Consider the following 20460-nt stretch of genomic DNA (forward strand, 5'->3'; position numbering starts at 1 on the left):
ACTCGAGTACTGCCAAGTCTGAACTTGGTCGAGTAAGGTAGATCAAGCCTGCAGTCAAAAGAATCGAGCAAGGAAAAACTTTGTTCCGAGTATCGAGTGAAAACACTATTGGGTTGAGCGTCTTGCCGTTGTCCGCACTCGAGACTTGAGAAATGCTTGAAAACTTGACTTCCCGACATCCATCTCTGAGTAGAGTTAAAAAGAACATCTTCGAAATTTGAAACGTTCGGTATATGCATATTTAATGCATCCAGAGGGCGTGCAGAGATTCACACGATGCCATCATCACATCTTTAACGTTGAACGAGACGCCTCAAAATATCTTCGAGATGGAAACGATTTTTGGAATCCACCTCTGGAAAGGGGATGCTTTTCAAAATTCATCATGGGATGAGGCCTATTTATTGTTTTGATGAGAACTTGCCATCCAACCTTTTCAATTTCCATAGTTTGCTTGCCTTAGAATTTTTCCGCCGTCATCTATTTCTCTAGCACTGCCACTTTTATTCAGAAACTCATCCTTTAACCTAAATCCAATGGAGGGGATCTCCGACTAGGCGGTCTTGCCGTTGGGGGTGCTGGACGTCATCTCCGACAAGTTACTGCATCCGGAAGACTTTGTCTTCTTTCGCTGTGTTTGCACCACCTAGCATGAAGTGCACAGAATAGCATAATTTGTGCCCTGGATATTAAAAGGTCCTTTCGTACATGGGGAAGGCATGGTAGAGATACACCACCTAGGGAGTGATGCAATTTTTTATCTTCATCTTCGAGGTTTGGCCAGCGACAGTTGTGAGATGATTGGTGCCTCGAATGGGCTTTTGATCGTCATTGAATGGGGGCATCAGATCAAGGCCAAGGTAGTAAATCTTGTGACCAGATGGTTCTCCGACCTACCTCCACTCTCCTATGACGGGTTCTGGATGAATCTGGAAGGATGTGTGGTGAGAAGGGATAGGAAACTATTCATCATTGTCGCTCTGAGGATGCCATGTTTTCATCTTCAGATGACAAAGGGAGTGTAGATTTGTATTATCGATGGACCACCACAATGGTTTCAGATTTCCAACAGCAAGTTATGGTGGAATATCATAGGTTTTCTGGATGGAATTGCTTTTGAGAATCCATCAGGAGCCATAATGGCATTGGAACAGTTGATGCCTGAGTTTGAGTCCTGGCAACCTGGACTAGGGGAGGTCAACTCATCTTGGCTGGAACTTGTGCATTCTTCCTGAAGATCGGTGACCAAATTAACGATCCGACTGAACACAACACTCTAATGTCAGTCAGTCTTCATGCCTTCAATGATGACATTTGGGAACAACTAAGATGGGAATTTGCTCCTTTGTAACAGAAAGAACAATCCTTCTAGGTATGACGTCTAAGGCCATGCCACCACTTCCTGGGATCATCACGCATGGCTCAATTCTCATATTCCACCGAGTAAACTTGGATCATGATTGGGATGGATGTACAATGTTTGAAATTCCATACCATTGTGGGGCCTCCAGAACAATCAAATCCCTTGTGGGGAATTTTAAGTGGCATTCTTGTAGATGGTTGTCGCCTAAGCTTTCCCCTTAGAAACATAATAAATTTTCTAGTAGGTTTTTGCTTGATAGTTGTGATGAAAACTTGTTTGTTACTTTGCTTGTCCACTATGCTTTTACCCTTATTTCCTTGTCGGTGAAATAAAGTTAACATGAATAGATGCAAAAATTGATTAGCACATGCCATGTCCATCCTTGAGATTTGCTGACTGAGTATCTATTGATGCTTGAAAACTCAACTAGATAAATAATTAGATGCATTGGTCCTTGAGTATACGCTCGAAGCAACAAAAAGAACCAAAGAAGAGACTAGTATAAACTAGAAGAAGAAATAGCATGATGACATTTTTTGCAAACCTTCACCAACTTGTGTATTTAGCCAACATACGAATATGAACTTGATAGGAAACACATACGGGATCAACTAGAACTTCAAAACCTTGTGGCCTGTTAGGCATAAAATGTCCGACAATCTTATATGTCATTATGCCTTATGAGATGTAGTTGTTCGTTATCGACCCAACACATGCCTCTGTTAGCTCTATCCAAAGCAGTTGACACAAAACCAGATAAACTTTTGCAAAAAAAAATATATGTATTTACATAATATGGTAGTACTATGTAGCCCCCGACTCTCTGGTTGAGGAGAAAAATGCTCGATCGAGGAGTAAGAAAGAACATACTTGTACCATTAAAAATATATGATGTAGCTCCTCACTCTCTGCTCGATGACTGAATCGAGCGGAGAGTAAAGCCGTAGCATTGAAAGTATACAATGTAGACCTCGACTCTCTGTTTGATGTAGACCTCCGACGTGACCCCTGACTCTTCACGTAATAGCTAAGTTTGAGTAGAAAGTAGAGCATAGTACTAGCATTAAACAATGTAACTCCCTACTCTCTGGTTAACATGATAGTTAAATAGAAAGTGAAGTATAAGCATAAAAGTATACGATGTAGCCCTTGACTCTCCGCTTGATGACTAAATCGAGCAGAGAGTAAAGCATAGGCATCGACTCCTTCCTGACCACATGCTCAAAGGCAGTCAGCTCAAGCATATGGCTGCAATCTTATCACAATCATTGAATTAATCTGATAAATCGGGTAGTGAGTATTAAAAACCCCACTCCCGCTTGTGCTCGTTTTCATCGCAACCCTTAATTTGACGCATCATAATGACACCGCACCCCTCTTTGCACTGATTAGACAAGTCATAATGCCTCAGTGATGCCTCGACTTCCGCCAGACGTGCCGTTCAACTGAGGCGACCTCAACATCATGCTCGACGCTATCGGATCTTAATGGTGCCGTTTTCCACAGTATGACCCGTTTTCACAACTAAAAAAATAAGGAAAAACGAAGCCGTCTGTTCTCACCCCTCTTCCTTTCTATGTAATAGGGATGCATAGTTTACCTCAAACTCATTGGGTTCGACAGTCCATTGCATGATTCGTCCATTAGCATCCCTATTGCATATAAAACCATTTAGCGGATATGTCATCACAACGATAATCTTGTGCGCTTGGAAATAATGTCGTAGCTTACAGGAAGTCATTAGGATGGCATATAACAACTTCTGCACTTGCGGGTATCGCAGTTTACCATCACATACGACTTCGCTCATGTAGTAAACTGGCTTCTAGATCTTGGCATTCTTCTTAGGGCATTCCCGTTCAACCACTAGGACCGTGCTTACGACTTGTGGGGTAACTGCAATGTACATAAAGAGCTCATCTTTTTCATTAAGTGGGGTTAGAATCAACAGAGATAATAAATACCTTTTTAAGTCTTGAAAGGCCTTCTTTGCCTCTTTCATCCACTTGAACCAATCGTTCTTCTTTAGAAGCTTGAAGAAGGGCATTCCTCTCTCGCACATCTTGGAGATGAATCAACTAAAGGCTGCTATGCATCCTATCAATTTTTTAAATTCCTTCAGTATTCGAGGTGACCGCATCTGGTCGAGAGCCTCAATTTTTTCCGGATTGGCCTCAATGCCAAAACTTGACACCAAGAAGCCGAGAAGCTTGCCAGATAGAACGCTAAACGTGTATTTCTTGGGGTTGAGCATCATACAGTATTTCCTGAGGTTGTTGAATGTTTCCTTGAGGTCGACAATCAATGCATCTTTGGTTCTAGATTTGACTACAATATCATCGACATAAGCTTTAACGTGCACCTGATTTGGTCCTGTACACAACTCTGGATACACCATTGATAAGTAGCACTGACACTATATAAGCCAAAAGTCATCTTACATAGCAAAAATACACCAAAAGGAGTAATAAAAATGGTTTTCTCTTCATCCTCTGTCCCCATGTTAATTTGGTGATACCCTGAATAGACATCTAGAAAACATAACAATTCACAACCGCTGTAGAGTCGACAATCTGGTCTATGCGAGAGGGAAATGATCTTAGGACAAGCTTTGTTAAGGTTGGTAAAATCGACACACTTCTCTACTTGCCGTTGGCTTTCTTTACAGGGACATGGTTCACGAGCCAGGTAGGATGACAAACTTCTCGAATGAAGCCTGCTTTGAGGAGTTTGCCAACCTCCTCTTGGATTGTTTGCTTTCTGTCTTCTGCAAATCTCCGCTACTTTTGCACTACATGTTTGGTGTCGGGTTTCATAGCTAGTCGATGCTCGATCACCTCCCTAGGGGCCCCAAGCATACCAAACGGTTTCCATGCAAACATGTCTTGGTTTACTCGGAGGAAAGCGACGAGCTTGAGTTTCTGTTTGTGGTCAAGGTTGGACCCTACCTTGACCGTCTTAGCCAGCTCAGACAGGTCGATGGGCACTGCATTGACACCACCATCAATCTTTTGGTCCTTAGCGCCATCGTTAGACTTGGCAGTATCAGTAGACTTATGAGCTTGGAGTCCGTGATGTTTTCCTTGCCCTGGTTCAACTAGTGGAGATCATCTTCTATTCTCGGACGCTCGAACGTACCCTGAAAGTTGGCGATGAACTGAGCCTTCAACTCAGCCCACAATCGGATCGAGTTGTGAGGCAGGTTCAACAACCAGGACCTTGCAGGTCTAACGAGGGTAGTTAGCAAGTAATTGGTCATTACTCTGTTGTCACTGCTTGCTATTCGATTGGCAGTGGTATAGATCTGTAACCACTCGTTAGGGCTGAGCTTCCCGTCGTACTTCTGGATAGGATCCGCTTTGAACTTTTTGGGCCATCGTAGCGACCGGACCTTAGGTGTGAAAGCTTCACAACCTCCGTCAAATTCTTTAGGAGGTGATGGTGGAGGACTGTCATGCTTGTTCCTTTGAATAGGGGAGTCACGTCAACTATCCCATCCTAGAGATTTACGGTGGTTGTAGCGATGATTGTCCTCACGACGTTCCTTACGATTGTTGTCTATCACTCTCCAGAGATCGTATTGATCGTGAGGAATGCGATTACTTAAGTCTTCCTGATTTCCACGCCTCTAGATAGGGTAGTTACAATTCGGCCCACAGGGTTGTGCTCGAGTTTGACCACCCGAGCTTCCCATCTGTGATCCCTCAACTCGGGAATGTCCATGTCTGTTGCTCCTCGAACCGACACCTTGCCGACTGGGGTGCATAGAGCCACTGAGATTATTTGCTCGAGCCACTTGGACTTGAGCTGCATCGAGTAGGGTCTTAAGTTGGTTGACCATTGGGTTCAGCGAATTCGCTAGATCCAACTCGGGGAAAGATCTTAGAATCATGTGGGCGCCCTGGACATTAGCCTCCAGGGTATTGAAAACACAGCTGGCTAGGCTTATCTGTGGTCGGGCCAATGTCGTCCCGTGATTGCTATTATGAGGGAGTTCGTTCCTTTATATCTGAGGCGCTGTTGGCGGAGGCTTATCCATAGCAAGTTGTTGTTGAAGACCAGGATGAACTTGACCTCCTGCGGTTCGTCGATGAAGAGTTGTATCAGGGACAACGCCCGGCGGTGGCACCTCTATGACATCGGTTCCTACAGCAGGGGCTGCAGCCGTTGGGTCTTCAGGGATTTTCGCATCATCATTCATCACAGTGTCCTGATCTCCAGCGTTCTGCTCGTCGGGTGCTTCGTTGGCTTCAACCATAAACATGAATTGATCTGTTTGACTGCTCTGGCCATCGATGGAGCCATCGTTGTCACTTTCCTAACTTTCGTTGTCGCAATCGGTGTCCATGAACCGGAAAACGTTAGGCTCCTTTGGATCCTAGTCGAGGTGCCCCACCTCACGGTATGCGTCCAATGGGCTGGACTCGAGAATACCGTTGTGGATCAACCCACTCTGATTGTCCTAGCGGTAAGTCATAGTTTCGAGGTGATCTCGAAGCCAGCGGGAGGTGATTCGAAGATGACTGTCGCTGACTCAAAGTGGTTGTAGAAACTGGTGTTGGAGAATCTGACGTGGATGCGCACTTGAGACATGATTGATCCTGAAAAACAGAAGAAGGTCCCTATCTAGCACGGCAACTGTCGAAGATTTGTTCCTGATAATGTGTCCACAATTAGATTAGGGTACCTTCGAAATAAGAGGTCAAGCACAAAACAAGACACACGATATAGACATGTTCAGATCCCCGTCTAGAGTAATACCCTACGTCCTGTATAGAGGTTGATTTATATGTATTCTCTCGAGTATAAGCAAGATGGCTAGACCTATTATAAAGAGTAAATCGGATCTAAACTAAACTAGAGTTGAAGCTACCGAGTATCTCCTATAGTCTTGGTGTTTTTGTCGAGTTAAGTTGGGTTGAATTGCTCTACGTCATCAAAGTTGTGGGGTGTGTCGAAGTTGTCCTGGGTCCCCGCATTATATAGGCTCTAACCCTGCTATAATCCTGTCCTGAATCCTGACGTAATCGATGAGGAGTCATCCGTCTTGTCGATCAATGTAAGGTAGCCGAATTCAGCTTGAATACTAGTCGTACTCGAGTCAGTTAACCCGATCAAGATCTTTTTATTATGGACTTTCATGATCTCCGAGTATATTGGGTCTCACAGATTCAGATTCGCAATATCCACAGTTGTTAAAGATGGAAAAGATATCCTATTCATATATAATAGATTTTTTTATACGTATATACAATATAAATAGATATTCGATAAACATCATATATTTGCAAGCAAAAACTAGCAGTGAATCAAATGAACACCTCTGGTTACACGAGTCGCAAAATTTGGTTGGCATCAGCCTCATCAGCACTCACTCCTTGTACACTGCACTGACGAAAGAAAATGGTGCACTGGTGCACGCGGCTCCCGGCTAGAAGCGAACGGAGCTTCCCCAAGTGTGCACGTCCTTCAAGGTCGCCGCCAGCCAGTCCATCCCCCCCTGCAGGCCCTCGCCGGTGAGCGCGCAGGCTCCCACGACGCGCGACGCCCTGTTCTTGAGGTCGTACAGGCCCAGGCGCTGGCCCACTTCGGACGGGCTCATCGCCCCTTTCTACGCGCACAGAAAAGCAGAGGTCAGAACAGAGGCACATGCCAACTAATGCACTATCTGAGCATGGCTCGGTTCCCGTTTGTTTATACACTATCTGACACGGTATACTCTGATCGTAAGTTGTAACCTGCGACATTTTTCCAATTCTTGCAGGAATTCAACTGCTCGCTCTGCGAAATTACACCAAAATCCCCGCGTTCCAAACGGGGGCCTTAGTTCGGATCGTTGGCAGTTACCTGGTCCTGCTTGTTGGCGAGTACCAGTACGACGCTGTTGAGCATGAGAGGGTCCTTGATGATGGCCTGGAACTCCTCCCTGGCAACCCCAATCCTGTCCCTGTCCATCGAATCAACAACGTATATCTGAAAAAGAAGGCAGCAAAAGTTCAGCATTGTCACGTCGACTCTTCTTCAGAGTTCACAAGCAGGATTCCATCAACATCCGCGGGAATGCTAGATCAAAAGAGGTAAAAAAAGTCGAAATACCAGAGCATCCGAGTTGCCCAAGTACTGCCTCCAGAGCGGCCGCAGCTTGTCCTGCCCTCCGACGTCCCAGACCGTGAAGGCCACGTTCTTGTACTCCACTTTCTCCACGTTGAAACCTGCAGAAGCAACATTCGTCAAATTGCAGCCTCGACGCTAGCCAGATTGATGCACAATTTAACAGGTACAGGCTGCACATCGGCGAAATGTCTCTTGCTTCCTATAAAAAGCTGGGCCAAAGGCCTTTGGTCTTACAATTTAACAGGATATGTACTAGAACCAATGTAGCTCGAAATCTACCGATTGTCGGTACCGACGACAGAACTTCGCCGATGTGCAGTCTGTATAGGATCGTCGTTTTACCGGCGGCGTCCAGCCCAAGCATCACAACCTGCATTGACAGGACAAAGGAGAAAAGAACCGAGAAGGAAATCAGAACAGCTTGATCACATCACTGTCTGAAGCAATGGCCTGTTGTTACCTTCACTTCTTTTGTGCAGGAATTGCCGAAGAAGAGTTTCATCAGAGACTGACCCATGCACGCGTGACCGCTATTTATCCTTGCACCGAGTTTCTTCTTCCTGCGTTCCCGTAGGCAGAATTCAGAACTTTGAGCCGTTTGCGGTTCGTCTTCCGGTCGATTTGCTCGAGTTTATTGCTCCTCAGCATGATCGTGTGAATGGACGTGGAGTGCTGTGTGGTTGGGTGGGGACGGTGGTTATCATGCAAACCATAACGCCACTTTGTTTGGGCAAGCGTCTGACTTCTCGTCGGTGTTTGACTTGAACCGATGAAGAATCTTCAGCTGGGATGACATGGGAGCACGAAGTCATACTGGAAGATCGCAGTGGTCCAATGCGCGCATGGCACCTGACAGTGTTGTTTGCTGAAGCTTTGGTCCAATTTAAGAGCATCGCGCAGATTCGCATGCACGAGGACGAGTTCACGCATAACTAGTAGCAGCGATATATATAAAATACATTGGTTCTTGGAAAAGAAACGAAAACATTTGGTGCGTCTACAGTCGTTGTGTATAGTGGTGAGTATTCTCGCCTGTCACGCAGGTGGCCCGGGTTCGATCCCCCTGCAACGGCCATTTTTTATTTTTCCTTTTGTCATCACCCGTATATAAAAACCAAAGAGAGGTGCAACGCCTGGCACCGAATCACCTTATGTAATTTTTTTTAGATCAAAAGGGTATTCCTCTTTTTCATTTATATAAAATGAAACACAGTATAGCTGTGCAAATAAAACCCGCAATAGAAACGCTCCATGCATTGCAGTAAGCACCGACGTACTACCACCACCAGCAACAGTACTAACTCCAAGGTAATGGAACCAGCCTGAATACATGAACGCAGAACGGTAACTCAACCGGAAGCCTATCCTATTACAAAAGGGTCGTTGTTCAGCATGAAGCGAAGTCCGTTGTGGTCGATCTCGCGCCCTCCAGGTCAGTCCTGGAGCCTCCCAATTAATCTTCTCGAGAGCAGAAATACAGAGATCCATCTTCAGCAGGTCGGAGTACCGGCACAAAGGCCGCCATCTTTTCGAATGCAGGCAGCGCTGTCCGACGACGCCAGAGCACCTGCAGGCCACCCCACTATTCATGGTGAAGATCAGAAGATGCATATTATTCCTTTTTTCCCCAAATGCTCTAAAGGTTGGCAGCACAAGCAGTGTTCAAGACTATGCTTATCACGGCCCACCCACTAGCAAATAATTCAAAATCCAAACAAATATGAAATATCACAGTAAGACGTGGTTAAACTTACTCAGACAGTCAAACTGGGTAGTCTTACACCTTTGCACCACTGTCAGCCCGAATCAGCCAATCCCCGCCAGTTTCCTGAACCATGTTAACTTCTATTACTGAAAGAACGAACCAACATTAATGAATACGACTGCTAGTCCTTACCATGATAACAGCATCCCTTGGCACCAGATCTTGGAATAAGCACTGGACATCAATCCAGGGCAAGGGCAAGCTTGCTCCAGCTTTGCCTCGAACCATCAATTGTGCAGAAGCCTCGCAGGCTGAGGTTAGGTTTCTATTCCTTTTCAGATGGTGTCCTGGTGAGCCATTCAGCAGAACAGAACCATCGCAACCCTACATATCACAAGCAGTTCAGTAACATACCTTCTGAACACCATTGAAGTAGTTCAAAATAGTGGTTACTATCGAGCTGCATGTATCGACCAGTTCACCCAAAAGTCTAAACAGATAGAGAAAGATAGACAATTCACTTATATTTCAACAGTTGCTTACTCCATATCTATTGCATGTTTCTTGCAATATTCTTAATTTCCTATAGGTATCAAAATTGACGCAGACAACTTGATGTACAAAGAAGAGGATCAAGAATTCATAATCATGTTATGCACAACCATTACTATATATAGAATGAGAATCAAATGATAACCTTTAAGGTTCAATGATGTAACTTCCAAACCTAAACTATGATGGCTGCAAGATATGCATTCAAAAGGAACTCAAACCTCTCACGCAGCATAACAAACAAACGACACAACAGTTTTACTATGAAACACAGGATGCACTTACCATGGAGCAACATGATGGCTGCTGATAAGTCATTAGCTGTCCACTGTTTAACTGAAATAGCAAAGTATTCATAATTCGTTAGGGGTTTTTAAAGCTGTGGAGGCTCATGTATGTTGGACCTCTGAAGTTCACCTGGCATGTAGTCCAAAATTGTTTCAGATTTCAGACTCATCTAATAAGAGGCAAGTGACCATCACCTGAATTTTCTGCAGAGGAAAATTTGTCTGCACATATAATAACCTATCTTCAGAAGAAACTTTGTGAAGAGGAAAATTTGTCCCCATAGACCATAAATTATCTTCAAATGACACTGCAACCAGCTTCTTTTCCTTTGGATGTTTCCACCAATAATTTCCTTGTCCTCTGAGCATCCTCCCATAAACATGATTCTGCATACAAGTTTGCAAGCACAGCATAGTTCACAGAACTCTCAGAATCTATACTTAAAAGATTCTTGGCCACAGTTTTTCCAAGAGGCATGTTTCCATGTATTTTACAAGCTCCAAGCATTGCACCGTACATGGATGTGTTGGGTTCAGCATTCGTCTTCTGAACAAGCCTCCATGCATCTTCTAACTGACCTCCACGAGCAAGAAGGTCAATAGCAGAGCTGTAATGCTCGGCTCTTGGATCAATACCATACTTGCCCAACATGGTTGTGAAATATTCCATCCCTCTGTTCATCAGACCAGAATGGCTGCATGCAGATAGAAGAGAAAGGAATGTCACATCATTTGGCTTTACACCATCCTCCTCCATCCTATCAAAAAGGGTCACAGCATCTTCTCCAAAACCATTTTGCGCACAGGCAGTAATAAGTGAAGTCCACGAAATCACGTTTCGGTAGGGCATTTCATCAAAAGCACGTCTGGCATCTGAAAATGCTCCTACCTTTGCATACATGTCAACTAGAGCATTGTCCAATGCCACATCACCCATAGGTTGTTTCTTGCACATATAAGCATGAATTTGTGTCCCAAATTTTATTGATGCTATATTAGCACAAACGCCAAGCAAGGAGCTTAACAGAACACCATCGATTTTTAAATCCTTATGATGAATCTTACAAAAGAGATTCATTGCATCTTCACTGTGGTTTCTATCCATGGAGTATCCACTGATCAGTGCAGTAGATGACACGAGGTCTGGTTCAAGCATGGAGTCATATATCACTCTTGCACTGCTCAAGCTCCGGCATTTTGCATAAGAATCGATAAGTGATGCAATAACAACCTTTTCGTCCCAATAACCCAGCTTGACGATGCAAGTGTGAATTAGCTCCACATTAGAAAGCACACTGACTGCGCCACAGGCTTTTAGAGCACTTCCAAATGTAAAATGGTCAGGCAGCATCGCTGTCAAATTTTGATGCGAATGATTGGAAATCCAAACAAAAAAAATGTATCACACATTGATTGAGAAGTGAAGAAAAAAACAACAACAGCACAACAAAAAGTTTAAAATGGACTGAAGAAAGATTTGAGAAGTCATCGAAAATTATTACTATACACCAAATGTCACCAATAATCCCACATAAACTGATAAACGTAAGTTTAACAGTGTCAGTTATTCCATTTAGACCATTTAGATGAGAGAATAAATATTCCGTTTAGACAGCATTTAGTTTGGTATATCAGTGTATCATGCGTTGCCTTTTCTTTTTAGTAGAACTAGATATAATATACTATAATGATATGCCACTGGAGTAAGGGTACAGGGGGGCAGTACGGATTTGAGGTGCATAAAGGTAAGCAACTGCACAAAAGATTTCATGATAGCAAATGGCAAGATGAAACTTACCGTCTCTCAGCAATGGTGAAAACAATCCAAGCGCATCACTGTAATGCCCGCGCTCCACAAACCCCCTAAGCAAGGCATTCCAAGACACCACATCCTTCCTCTCCATCGCCGCAAACAGCCGCCTCGCATCGGCCACCGACCCGCACCTCAGATGCATGTCCATGAGCGCGCTCTGCACGAACATGTCCCCCGCGAACCTGCCTTTCGCCGCGCACCCGTGCACCTGCTCCCCGATCCTCGCGCATCCGGCGCCGGCGCACGCGCTCGCCGCGCTCCCGAACGTGAACTGGTTCGGCCGGGCGCCGGACCGGAGCATGAGCGCGAACAGCTCCAGCGCCTCCTGCGGGCGCCCGTTCTTGGCGTACCCGGAGACCATGGCCGTCCAGGACACGACGCTCCTGTGCGGCATCCCGTCGAACACCTTGCCTGCAGACGCGACGTCGCCGAAGCGGGCGTAGAAGATGACGAGCTTGGTGCTCAGGTGGAGGTCCGGAGGCAAGGAGGATGCTACGATCCTGTGGTGGATGGATTTTCCTTGCCGGAAGGCGTTGGAGCCGATGCAGCTCTGGAGCAGAGAGGAGTAGAGGGCGGCGGCGGATTTCGGGCCATTGACAAGGCTCATTGGTGCGCGCGTTCTTTGATACCGACGGGTCTATCGCATCCTACCGGTGCTGAGGTCGTGCAGGAAGAAGCACCGTGGGAGGGTAGCGGGAGAAGGTTGCCGCTGCGAGGTAGACGACGGCGTTCGCCGTTCGGTCGTTCAGGCTGGTTTTGACGACAAGCTGGGTGAAATATTGAGCGTCTTGCAGCCAAACTGAAACCAGCCAACCAGGCAATATTGCAGCCGAGCAATCAACATCACAACTCAACCAGGCCCAACTGAGTAACTGACCAATCACCACAAGGTGCATCCGCAGCTACTGGCTTGCTAGCCTGGTTCCACCCCCTAACGAGTGTATTTTTTTTATTTTGATTATAGATTCTAGCCTAAAAATCAAAAAGTAAAAATAAACAGTTCCGGTCTAAAACCAATTCTTATAATCAACGATTCAAGTTATATTATAAAATCTTATAATTTATAATCTAATAAAAATAAACTTCTTTACTCGTAACAATTCACAGCAAAAACAAATATAACCTAAGCCTATCCATCAACCCAATCACACCCTAATGCCCTTGTGAAGAAAATTTCTAAAAATGCGTAATGGCGTAAGGAATCCCTCGATATTAATGTGGAGCATAGGGTGTGAATGTTAGAGATTGTGACACGGGGAGGATCCTAATATTTGAACACTATAAAAATAATCATAAAAATCATAAAAAGTTCTCAAAACATAGCATGATGATGATGAAACAACGACTTGTGCAAGGAAAAACAGAAAAGACATTCTAGTGAATCAGAAAACGAACAAGTATCGAACTCCGCGATTTAGCTTCTCTTTTTCTCTCCTTGTACAACTCGTATGAGTGAAAATGAAACTTTATATGACGTTTGATGATCGCAAATTCTACTTAAGAATTTTTCATAACTATTTCCGGTGACGATACTGATCCATTGCTGGTCAACACTGAGATCGCTAGCTAGCTGGTCAACACGGAGAGCTCCAATAGTGACCTCCTCGCGGTAACAGTCAACAAGGTTCTGCACGAGTGCGATGGCAACGTTGCCACTTGCAAAGGAGGAGCTCGGCAAGATCATCCGCATGGCGACCACCGCAACGGCATGGTTAGTGAAGACAACATTAAGGTCCATGTCACGAACGCTGTCGCAAGTGTTGCAATAGTCAGTGTGCAAACCTTCTACAACAAGCATTAGTTAAGCAAGAAGTTAACAAAGGAGACAAGCACCTTTCAGGCTTCCATTCAGCAACAGCAAAAACTGTTCCACCCTAGTAATCTACACCAAAAGCCTCAGTACAAGGTGTTATTTAACCGCTAGCTTGACCTCAAACTCAGAGAGTCAAGGCAATCCCCAAGCAGTACAACCTGAATAGGATGTGGCAAATTTTGAGAAATTAAGCACCATATAGCGGTGTGATGGCAGGCTACGCTAACACACAGAAAGCTCATCGCCCTAGATCGAAAGCGAGCTTCCATAGGTCCGCCTTCTACTGACATTGAGCAGCATCACTGTACAAATAGTCCTTGAATCACAAAAGGGTTCTCATAGATCATGGTGTAGCTCTGGAGCTTTGCCTGAGGCGGAGAGCTTTTGAAGATGGTATTAACCCTCCCTGAAAAAGATGGAGTACATAAATCAAATGTTTAACACCACATCACAGGACAAAAAATGTTGATGACAGTAAGCAACAATGGTCTGTATCAGGCACCAGTAACAATAATTTCATTTGAAAAATAGTAACAGTTAGTTTGTACGCTCAACAATCAACACAGACTCAAGATATCTATGAATCATGAAACAACACATGTAAGTATGAATCATGAAACAACACGTGTAAGTATGTAACTAATATAACCCAACCAACGGGAACCCATTGCAAATTGATTTATTGTAGATCAGGGTGTTTGAATGCGGAGGATTTGTTTCAGATTTAGTTCAAAATTTAAGCTAAATCCTCTTCTCCAGGTAGGCTCTAGTCCGCTCAATTCTGCAGGTCAGTTTAAATACCGCAAACATTTTGACAGTAATATTCTTGGCCAACTATGCAACTATTTTCTTTTTTCCTTTTTTATGATGTAAAGCATAAGTCCATAGCTGGTTGCTATATTAAATTAATACATACTGCTTCAACTAGTTTGTCAAGGGTAAAACAACACGAAAGCGTGTGCATGATTCTTCTGTGATGTGGGCAATGCAACCTACTTAATGGCAAATTGGGCAAAGAGTGCTTAATCTCAAAACTTGTTGTCATGCTGCACCCTCAACCTCAAGATTCCAATACCCTGTTACATTAGATTGGCAACCAAACAATGCTGAGCCAAGCAGAATGGGGTAGTGTTACATTGTTCCATTCTGTGAACCAAAGATTGTGTAATGATGAAAAGGACAGCAACTCATAAGATGATTCATAGAATACTAGAAAGGCAAAAGCATGTAGAGTAATTGGGAAAAAAAACAAAGCATTAAAAAGAACAACGTTTCTGCAAAAGTGCCACATTAAGTCTTCAATTCAAGTATCAGAAACAATACCAAGGAACAATGTAGCGCATTGGCATGGAGGCTCCAAGGTCAATGGAAAAACATGTTAGGAAAAAAATTCCTATTAACTTTAGCATCACCTAAATTCCGCCTATGTTGTCTCGACATAGCCGGTCCCAAGCCCGGGTAAAGGAGGAGGGTTGTGATAGGCTTGGCGAGCCAACACAAAACTCAGCCACTCTTATGGAGATGAAACTTTAGCATCACCTAATGCACTGAATGTAGACAGTTTTTACAGCAAGCGCCTATAGCAAATATGACCATTTTGGGCAAACGAACTGGAGCAAACAAGTCGACCATCACATGTAGGAATTCAACATCAAGCAATATGCAAAATGCAAAGTCTAACCATGAAGTGATGAAAAGGCCATGTTCATATTAATGGACATGAGGGATTAGGTACTAGATAGGGCAACCTAGGGTCCCACTAAGGATTGGATAGGACAATTCAATGATTCAAGGCTATGCTACCTTAGTCTCTTTAGCTCCATAAGACTATAACGGCATTTTTTAGGTGTCAGAACTCGAATAGAAGCATCCAGCATTCATCCCAAACTGCCTTTTCTTTTCATGCTACGGAAAGATAGCTGTCTTACAGTAACTCATCTGAATTCTGTTTAATCTCACAATTCTACTTCCACCACCAATTATCTTCAAGTATTATATTCAAAGACTGTTTAATCGTAACTTTTCAGTCCATCCCTTTACCAAGGGTCACAACATGCCTACTCTTCTAGGTGGCCCTTACAACTATCCACCTGGTTATCAATCATCTTAATTTTGGGCTCTCTTTCCAATATAGGAGATCTACACCAATGGATTGGTAATACCACAAAAATGGGAAAGAGAAAAGAGCTCAGAAGACTAAGGTTAAAGCAAAACTATTTTGGGCCATCTCTTCCAGTTCCAGACAACATTAATAGTACACAAAATCTGAAAGCACAACTATTTGACTGTGTTTCGGCCAAACCATTACAGAATTAGGCTGTTAGGCCAAAACAGGCTATAGGACCACCACCAAAATTTCCCTACTTCCAACACTGTAATGCTAGATCCGTGCAAAGAAAACACGCAGTCTGCATACTGATAACTTTTCAAGAATTGCTGTACCCGGAAGTTTCAATTGATAAACACGATCAAAGCAAGAAAAATGTTATTCAGTTTTCTTTTTAATGTGGCTATCAATCATATTTCATGGTTCATATGCTAAGGCTAGTTTGGAAACATAACTGAATTACTCACTGCACAATTTACAATGTTTCTTGGTCATTCCCCACACAAGCAGTTCCATGTTGTAACTTGTAACTAACAAAATCAATTCATGGACACCAAATACATGACAAGAGTAATTAAGCAGTGCCATGATTAATACCATTTGATAAGCGAGCCAAAGAGGAAATGCTGCATGATTGGCACCTTCTCAAGCACCTCAGCCTTGTACATCTTGAGCAGCCCACTGTTCACCTTCTTCCAATTGGCCACACCACTTATATCATCCAACATTGGCGAGTGCTCCGCAAAGGGCCCCTTCTTTACCTTCTTCACATATGCGACGCGCCCAAGGTACATGTACTCCTTTGAGAAGTTCTCCAAGATATCTGGGTTGTGAATCGACTTGGGCTTTATGTACTTGTGAACGATCAGTTGCGCAGCTCCAAATATGAAGGGCAGGAAGTGGTAATCGTCGAGCCCCCACACACCGTGGGAGCCCGCGGGCTCCAGCAGGTACGTGTCCTGCAGCGTACGCATGAGGTCGAGGTAGGAGGCAAAGACGCGCAGCACGACGGCTGGGTAGTCGGGCTCCGTGATGAGCCCGAGCCTCGCAAGGCAGTAGAGGAAGGCGGCGAAGTTGGTCTCGTGCCCCGTCCCGTAGTCGATGCGGGTGGCGTTGCCGAAGGAATCGAGGAGATACGGCGCAAGCTCGACCTCGGCGCCGGCGAGGTCCGAGGGGGAAGCGGCGGTGGCCGTGATCCGCACGATAAGCTCGCCGGCAGAGTCGGCGACCTTCTCGTGCCAGAGGCGGAAGGCGGGGTTGCCGTACCGGGAGTTGTGCGGGAGCGGCGGGGTGGAGGCGACGAGCGCGGAGAGCGCGGTGACTAGGTCAAGGAGCGTGGAGACGGCGGGGGAGGGCGGGGCCGCGAGAGGGTCGGTGAGATTGCGGCCGTGGACGGAGACGGAGAGCGCGGCGACGAAGCCGAGGAAGTGGCGGCCGTGGAGGGAGGCGTGGAAGCGGGCGATGTCGTCGGGGGAGGCGATCCGCTTGGCGGGGGCCTGGAAGGCGTGGGGCGGCGCGGCGGGGGGCACCGGGAGCGGCTGCGGGACTGGGGAGAGGAAGGCAGCGGTGTTGGTGGACACGTTGGTGGCCGGCATGCGGATGGGGCGGTAGGCCGGTGGCCAGGAGTCGGAGGTCCCTGACCAGGGGGGCGGGGGCGGGGTCGGCGTCGTGGTGGGCGCGCCGGAGGAGCGGCAGAGCGGGGTGTGCTCGTGGTCGGGATGGGCGGAGGCGTGGGGCGAGCCGGGGTTGGAGCTGGACATGGCTGCCGGTGGCGTTGCGGCTTCGGCGGCGTGTGGGATCGGAGACGCGAGTTCTCTAGTCTTCTGGGCGTTTCGGGGCGGCGAGGTGGAGTGGGTGGGATAGTGACGCCGGAGAAGCGTTGCGAACTTGTCGAGTGGGAGTTTTTGGGCTGGATTGATGGCCTAGTGGGATTGTTCGGCCTACGGACTGGGCCTTCCCTTTGGGCTCTCCGGCATCTGATGACTATTAAGATTGTTTTTTTTTTTTGTTGAAGTTTATATAGAAAGATAGTTGAAAAAATTTATATGCTAGCTAACAGAATTAAATGGATAGATATCGGTAGAAGAAATAAATAGACAGGATAATATATGTGTCCACACCTTCTCGTGGAGTTGTTTTTCCCCTGCAAAACTTAATCTTCTCCTATACTGCCAAACTGAACCATCTGCCGATCTACGTGGTGTTACTATGCTGCTTTCATCTTCTCTCTCCGTTGTTCAAAATGGATCGTCTTCTCCGACTGCCAAACTGAGCCTGCTACTGGAGTTATTATCACATCACCAGTACGCTCTGCAGTCACGCATGACGCTTGGGAAAAGAATCCTGCAATCCATGGATTATGTGCATTTGGTTATGTGCGCGTCCTTCACTCACCACAGCTGTGCAGCTGACAGTATAACAATATACGACAATCAAACACGACTTGCCGAAGGCCACAACAGCTCAAGTTTTCTTTTCCTAGAAGGAGCACGGCATCTCCGGTGTTCCAAGTATATATGAACAAAAAAAGAACAGATTGTGACGATCAGGAGGTACTTTTTATGATGGATACATTAATGTGTTTGTAATTTGATAGCTTTAGTTACTTCAATGCACATATTAATCATCAAAGTTTCAAAAGATTGGCAAGCTCACGTTCTGACATCTATTTTGAATGGAGATCAAGAGATTTTTCACCCCGGTCGGGCGAACATGAGCACAGGTTTTTAAAATATTCCAAACCACGCATTGAAAAATAACATGCAAATCCATTGACACAAACGTCCTACAATGCATCATACAGTCTCTCCTCGGAGAGCAAACTACAACAAGCACATGCAACAAGTGAACAAGGAATGAAAATAAATGAGCCATTTATTTTTCGTCCCCTCGTGAAGCTAGACCATCCATTTTGCCTTCTCCCCGCGCTGCGCGCGTCACTCCCACCACGTCTACACAAGCGTCTTGCACAGCGAGGTCGTCGGGTCCCACATCGCAGGGAGCAGGTACTTCCTCCCGCCGAGCCCGACGGCGTTGTAGCTCGCGCCGGTGACGGGGTCTGTGAGCAACTTCCCGGGATAGCCGGGGTAGGCCCCGCTCCCGAAGATGCCGGCGCACGCCGTGGCGGCCTCCAGCCCGGCGCCGGTCTCGCCCTGGTAGTAACCGTCCCCGTACGGGTTGGTCACCGTGCCGGCGAGGAGCGCGGCGAGGCTGATGACCATGCCGTCCGCGCCCACGTCGCCGTTGGGCGCCACGAGCGGCGGGGTCTGCGGGCCGTGCAGCGGCTGGTGGAACGGCCACGCGCACTGGCCCGGGCACTGCTGCGCCGGGTTCCCAGCCCACAGGTAGGTGTACCGCGCCATGCCGTGCGCGCCCCCTCTGGCGTGGTTGTGGACGCCGCACCGCGACATGCAGAACGGTGCCACGAGGACGTCGGCCGCGGTGAGCACGGCTGTGATGGCACCGCGGTGGTGCCCAGCGGCCCTCGCCAGCTCCGTGACGTTGTCCAGAGAGAGTGACCGGCCCAGCGACATGCGCTCGTCCAGGATCTGCCTGCCGAGCCTCAGCCGCGCGCCGCCGCCGCGGTACAGCGTGGTGGTGCGCCACCACGACGCCACGGACGGCGCCGCGCCCGGTTGCGGGTGCGGCGCTGACGCCGAGACGGACCGGACGAAGTCGGCGACGATCGCGCGCTGCGCCGGGGCGAAGCGGCCGTAGAAGAGCAGGTTGACGGTGAGGTTCCCCGTGAGCAGCGCGCCGCGGTGGTCCTGCAGCACGATCGGGTCGGGCTTCACCAGGAACAGCATGCGCGGGTTGAACGCCGCACACCGCGGCGGCGCCTCGCTCAGCAGGACGGCGAGGGCTAGGCAGAGCAGCGGCACGAACGCCGGCTTCCTGCGCTCGTCCATGGCTGCGCGAGGTGACCGAGATCGATGAGGCGTCGAGCTGTGCGTTTGTTGAAACTGGTGTGCACGTCGTTGCGATCGATGTGTCTGAGTTCGGGTACCTGGGCTAGCTACCTCGTGGTTTATTATATAGCGCGCTGCCCGGAGCGTGTGGAGGTAAAGACGACGACGTGAGGGAGGTGTGCGTGTGTGGCCGGCGTCGGCGCGTCGTGGAGTTAAGAGACGCATGACGCGCGCGTGCGCACCGGCTCCGCGGTTTTGGATTCCAGCCGTCCGTAGATGCATGTAGCGTGATGTGTACATCGACGGAGAAGGAAATCGGTGGAACGGAAGAACGCCGAGATGAGGATGAAGTTGTCGTCGTCGTTGGCTTGTTGCCACTTGGGGTGGAACGTGGCCGCAACAATTTCCATGGCTGTGCGTTGAATGCCGCGGGATATGGTGTTGCATGTTTGTTTAGGGTTTTTTGGACCAAGAGAAAATGTTGGTTGAATGGTTCCTTTTTCTTTTGGTTATTTTGTCAGCATTCAAATGATTGACTGATGTTGCCGACGTGTGGTTTTGTTGCCAGCAAATGGAGCTGCCGGTTTCGCCAGTTTGCGTGCCAGAGAGATATAAACTTTTTTTTCGATTGCTAGAGATGGAGTTCTGTTTTATTTATTTGAAAAAAATATTCTTTAATAAAAAATTACAACTTTTGGTCCCTATACCAATATAACATCAAGACGTTAATGATATATATAGCCTGGAAACATTATATAATTTTACAATACTACATTAAAGTAATATGTTTGTAGAACA

The 20460-nt window shown here is 46.7% G+C and overlaps 4 protein-coding genes across 7 annotated transcripts; all 4 read right to left on the bottom strand.

Moving 5' to 3' along the window:
• Positions 1-6672: 6672 nt before the first annotated feature.
• On the bottom strand, positions 6673-8272 carry LOC133883220 (ADP-ribosylation factor-like). Its single transcript, XM_062322457.1, has 5 exons — positions 7938-8272; positions 7757-7847; positions 7460-7575; positions 7211-7336; positions 6673-6974 (listed from the first exon to the last, which is right to left on the bottom strand). The coding sequence occupies exons 1-5, from the start codon at positions 7992-7994 to the stop codon at positions 6795-6797; spliced, it is 570 nt and encodes a 189-aa protein (XP_062178441.1). The 5' UTR covers positions 7995-8272; the 3' UTR covers positions 6673-6794.
• A 444-nt stretch (positions 8273-8716) lies between these two features.
• Positions 8717-12693, bottom strand: LOC133930647 (pentatricopeptide repeat-containing protein At3g20730-like). 4 transcript variants are annotated; one of them, XM_062377338.1, is made up of 6 exons: positions 11820-12693; positions 10217-11374; positions 10020-10070; positions 9375-9566; positions 9232-9305; positions 8717-9044 (listed from the first exon to the last, which is right to left on the bottom strand). In XM_062377338.1, exons 1-2 carry the CDS (start codon positions 12439-12441, stop codon positions 10320-10322), a joined length of 1677 nt encoding a protein of 558 aa, XP_062233322.1. In that variant the 5' UTR covers positions 12442-12693; the 3' UTR covers positions 8717-9044; positions 9232-9305; positions 9375-9566; positions 10020-10070; positions 10217-10319. The 4 variants fall into 4 exon arrangements, with proteins under 4 accessions (XP_062233322.1, XP_062233321.1, XP_062233320.1 ...); XM_062377337.1 differs by having other exon boundaries at positions 10152-11374; XM_062377336.1 differs by having other exon boundaries at positions 10020-11374.
• Positions 12694-13655: 962 nt separating this feature from the next.
• LOC133930648 (uncharacterized) lies at positions 13656-17627 on the bottom strand. Its single transcript, XM_062377341.1, has 2 exons — positions 16352-17627; positions 13656-14053 (listed from the first exon to the last, which is right to left on the bottom strand). The coding sequence occupies exons 1-2, from the start codon at positions 17512-17514 to the stop codon at positions 14044-14046; spliced, it is 1173 nt and encodes a 390-aa protein (XP_062233325.1). The 5' UTR covers positions 17515-17627; the 3' UTR covers positions 13656-14043.
• Positions 17628-18502: 875 nt separating this feature from the next.
• LOC133930649 (protein EXORDIUM-like 2) lies at positions 18503-19743 on the bottom strand. The gene has a single exon (XM_062377342.1). It carries the CDS (start codon positions 19660-19662, stop codon positions 18706-18708), a length of 957 nt encoding a protein of 318 aa, XP_062233326.1. The 5' UTR covers positions 19663-19743; the 3' UTR covers positions 18503-18705.
• Between the last annotated feature and the right edge of the window lie 717 nt (positions 19744-20460).

Source organism: Phragmites australis, chromosome 10 (assembly GCF_958298935.1).
Source record: "Phragmites australis chromosome 10, lpPhrAust1.1, whole genome shotgun sequence".
NCBI lineage: Eukaryota > Viridiplantae > Streptophyta > Magnoliopsida > Poales > Poaceae > Phragmites > Phragmites australis.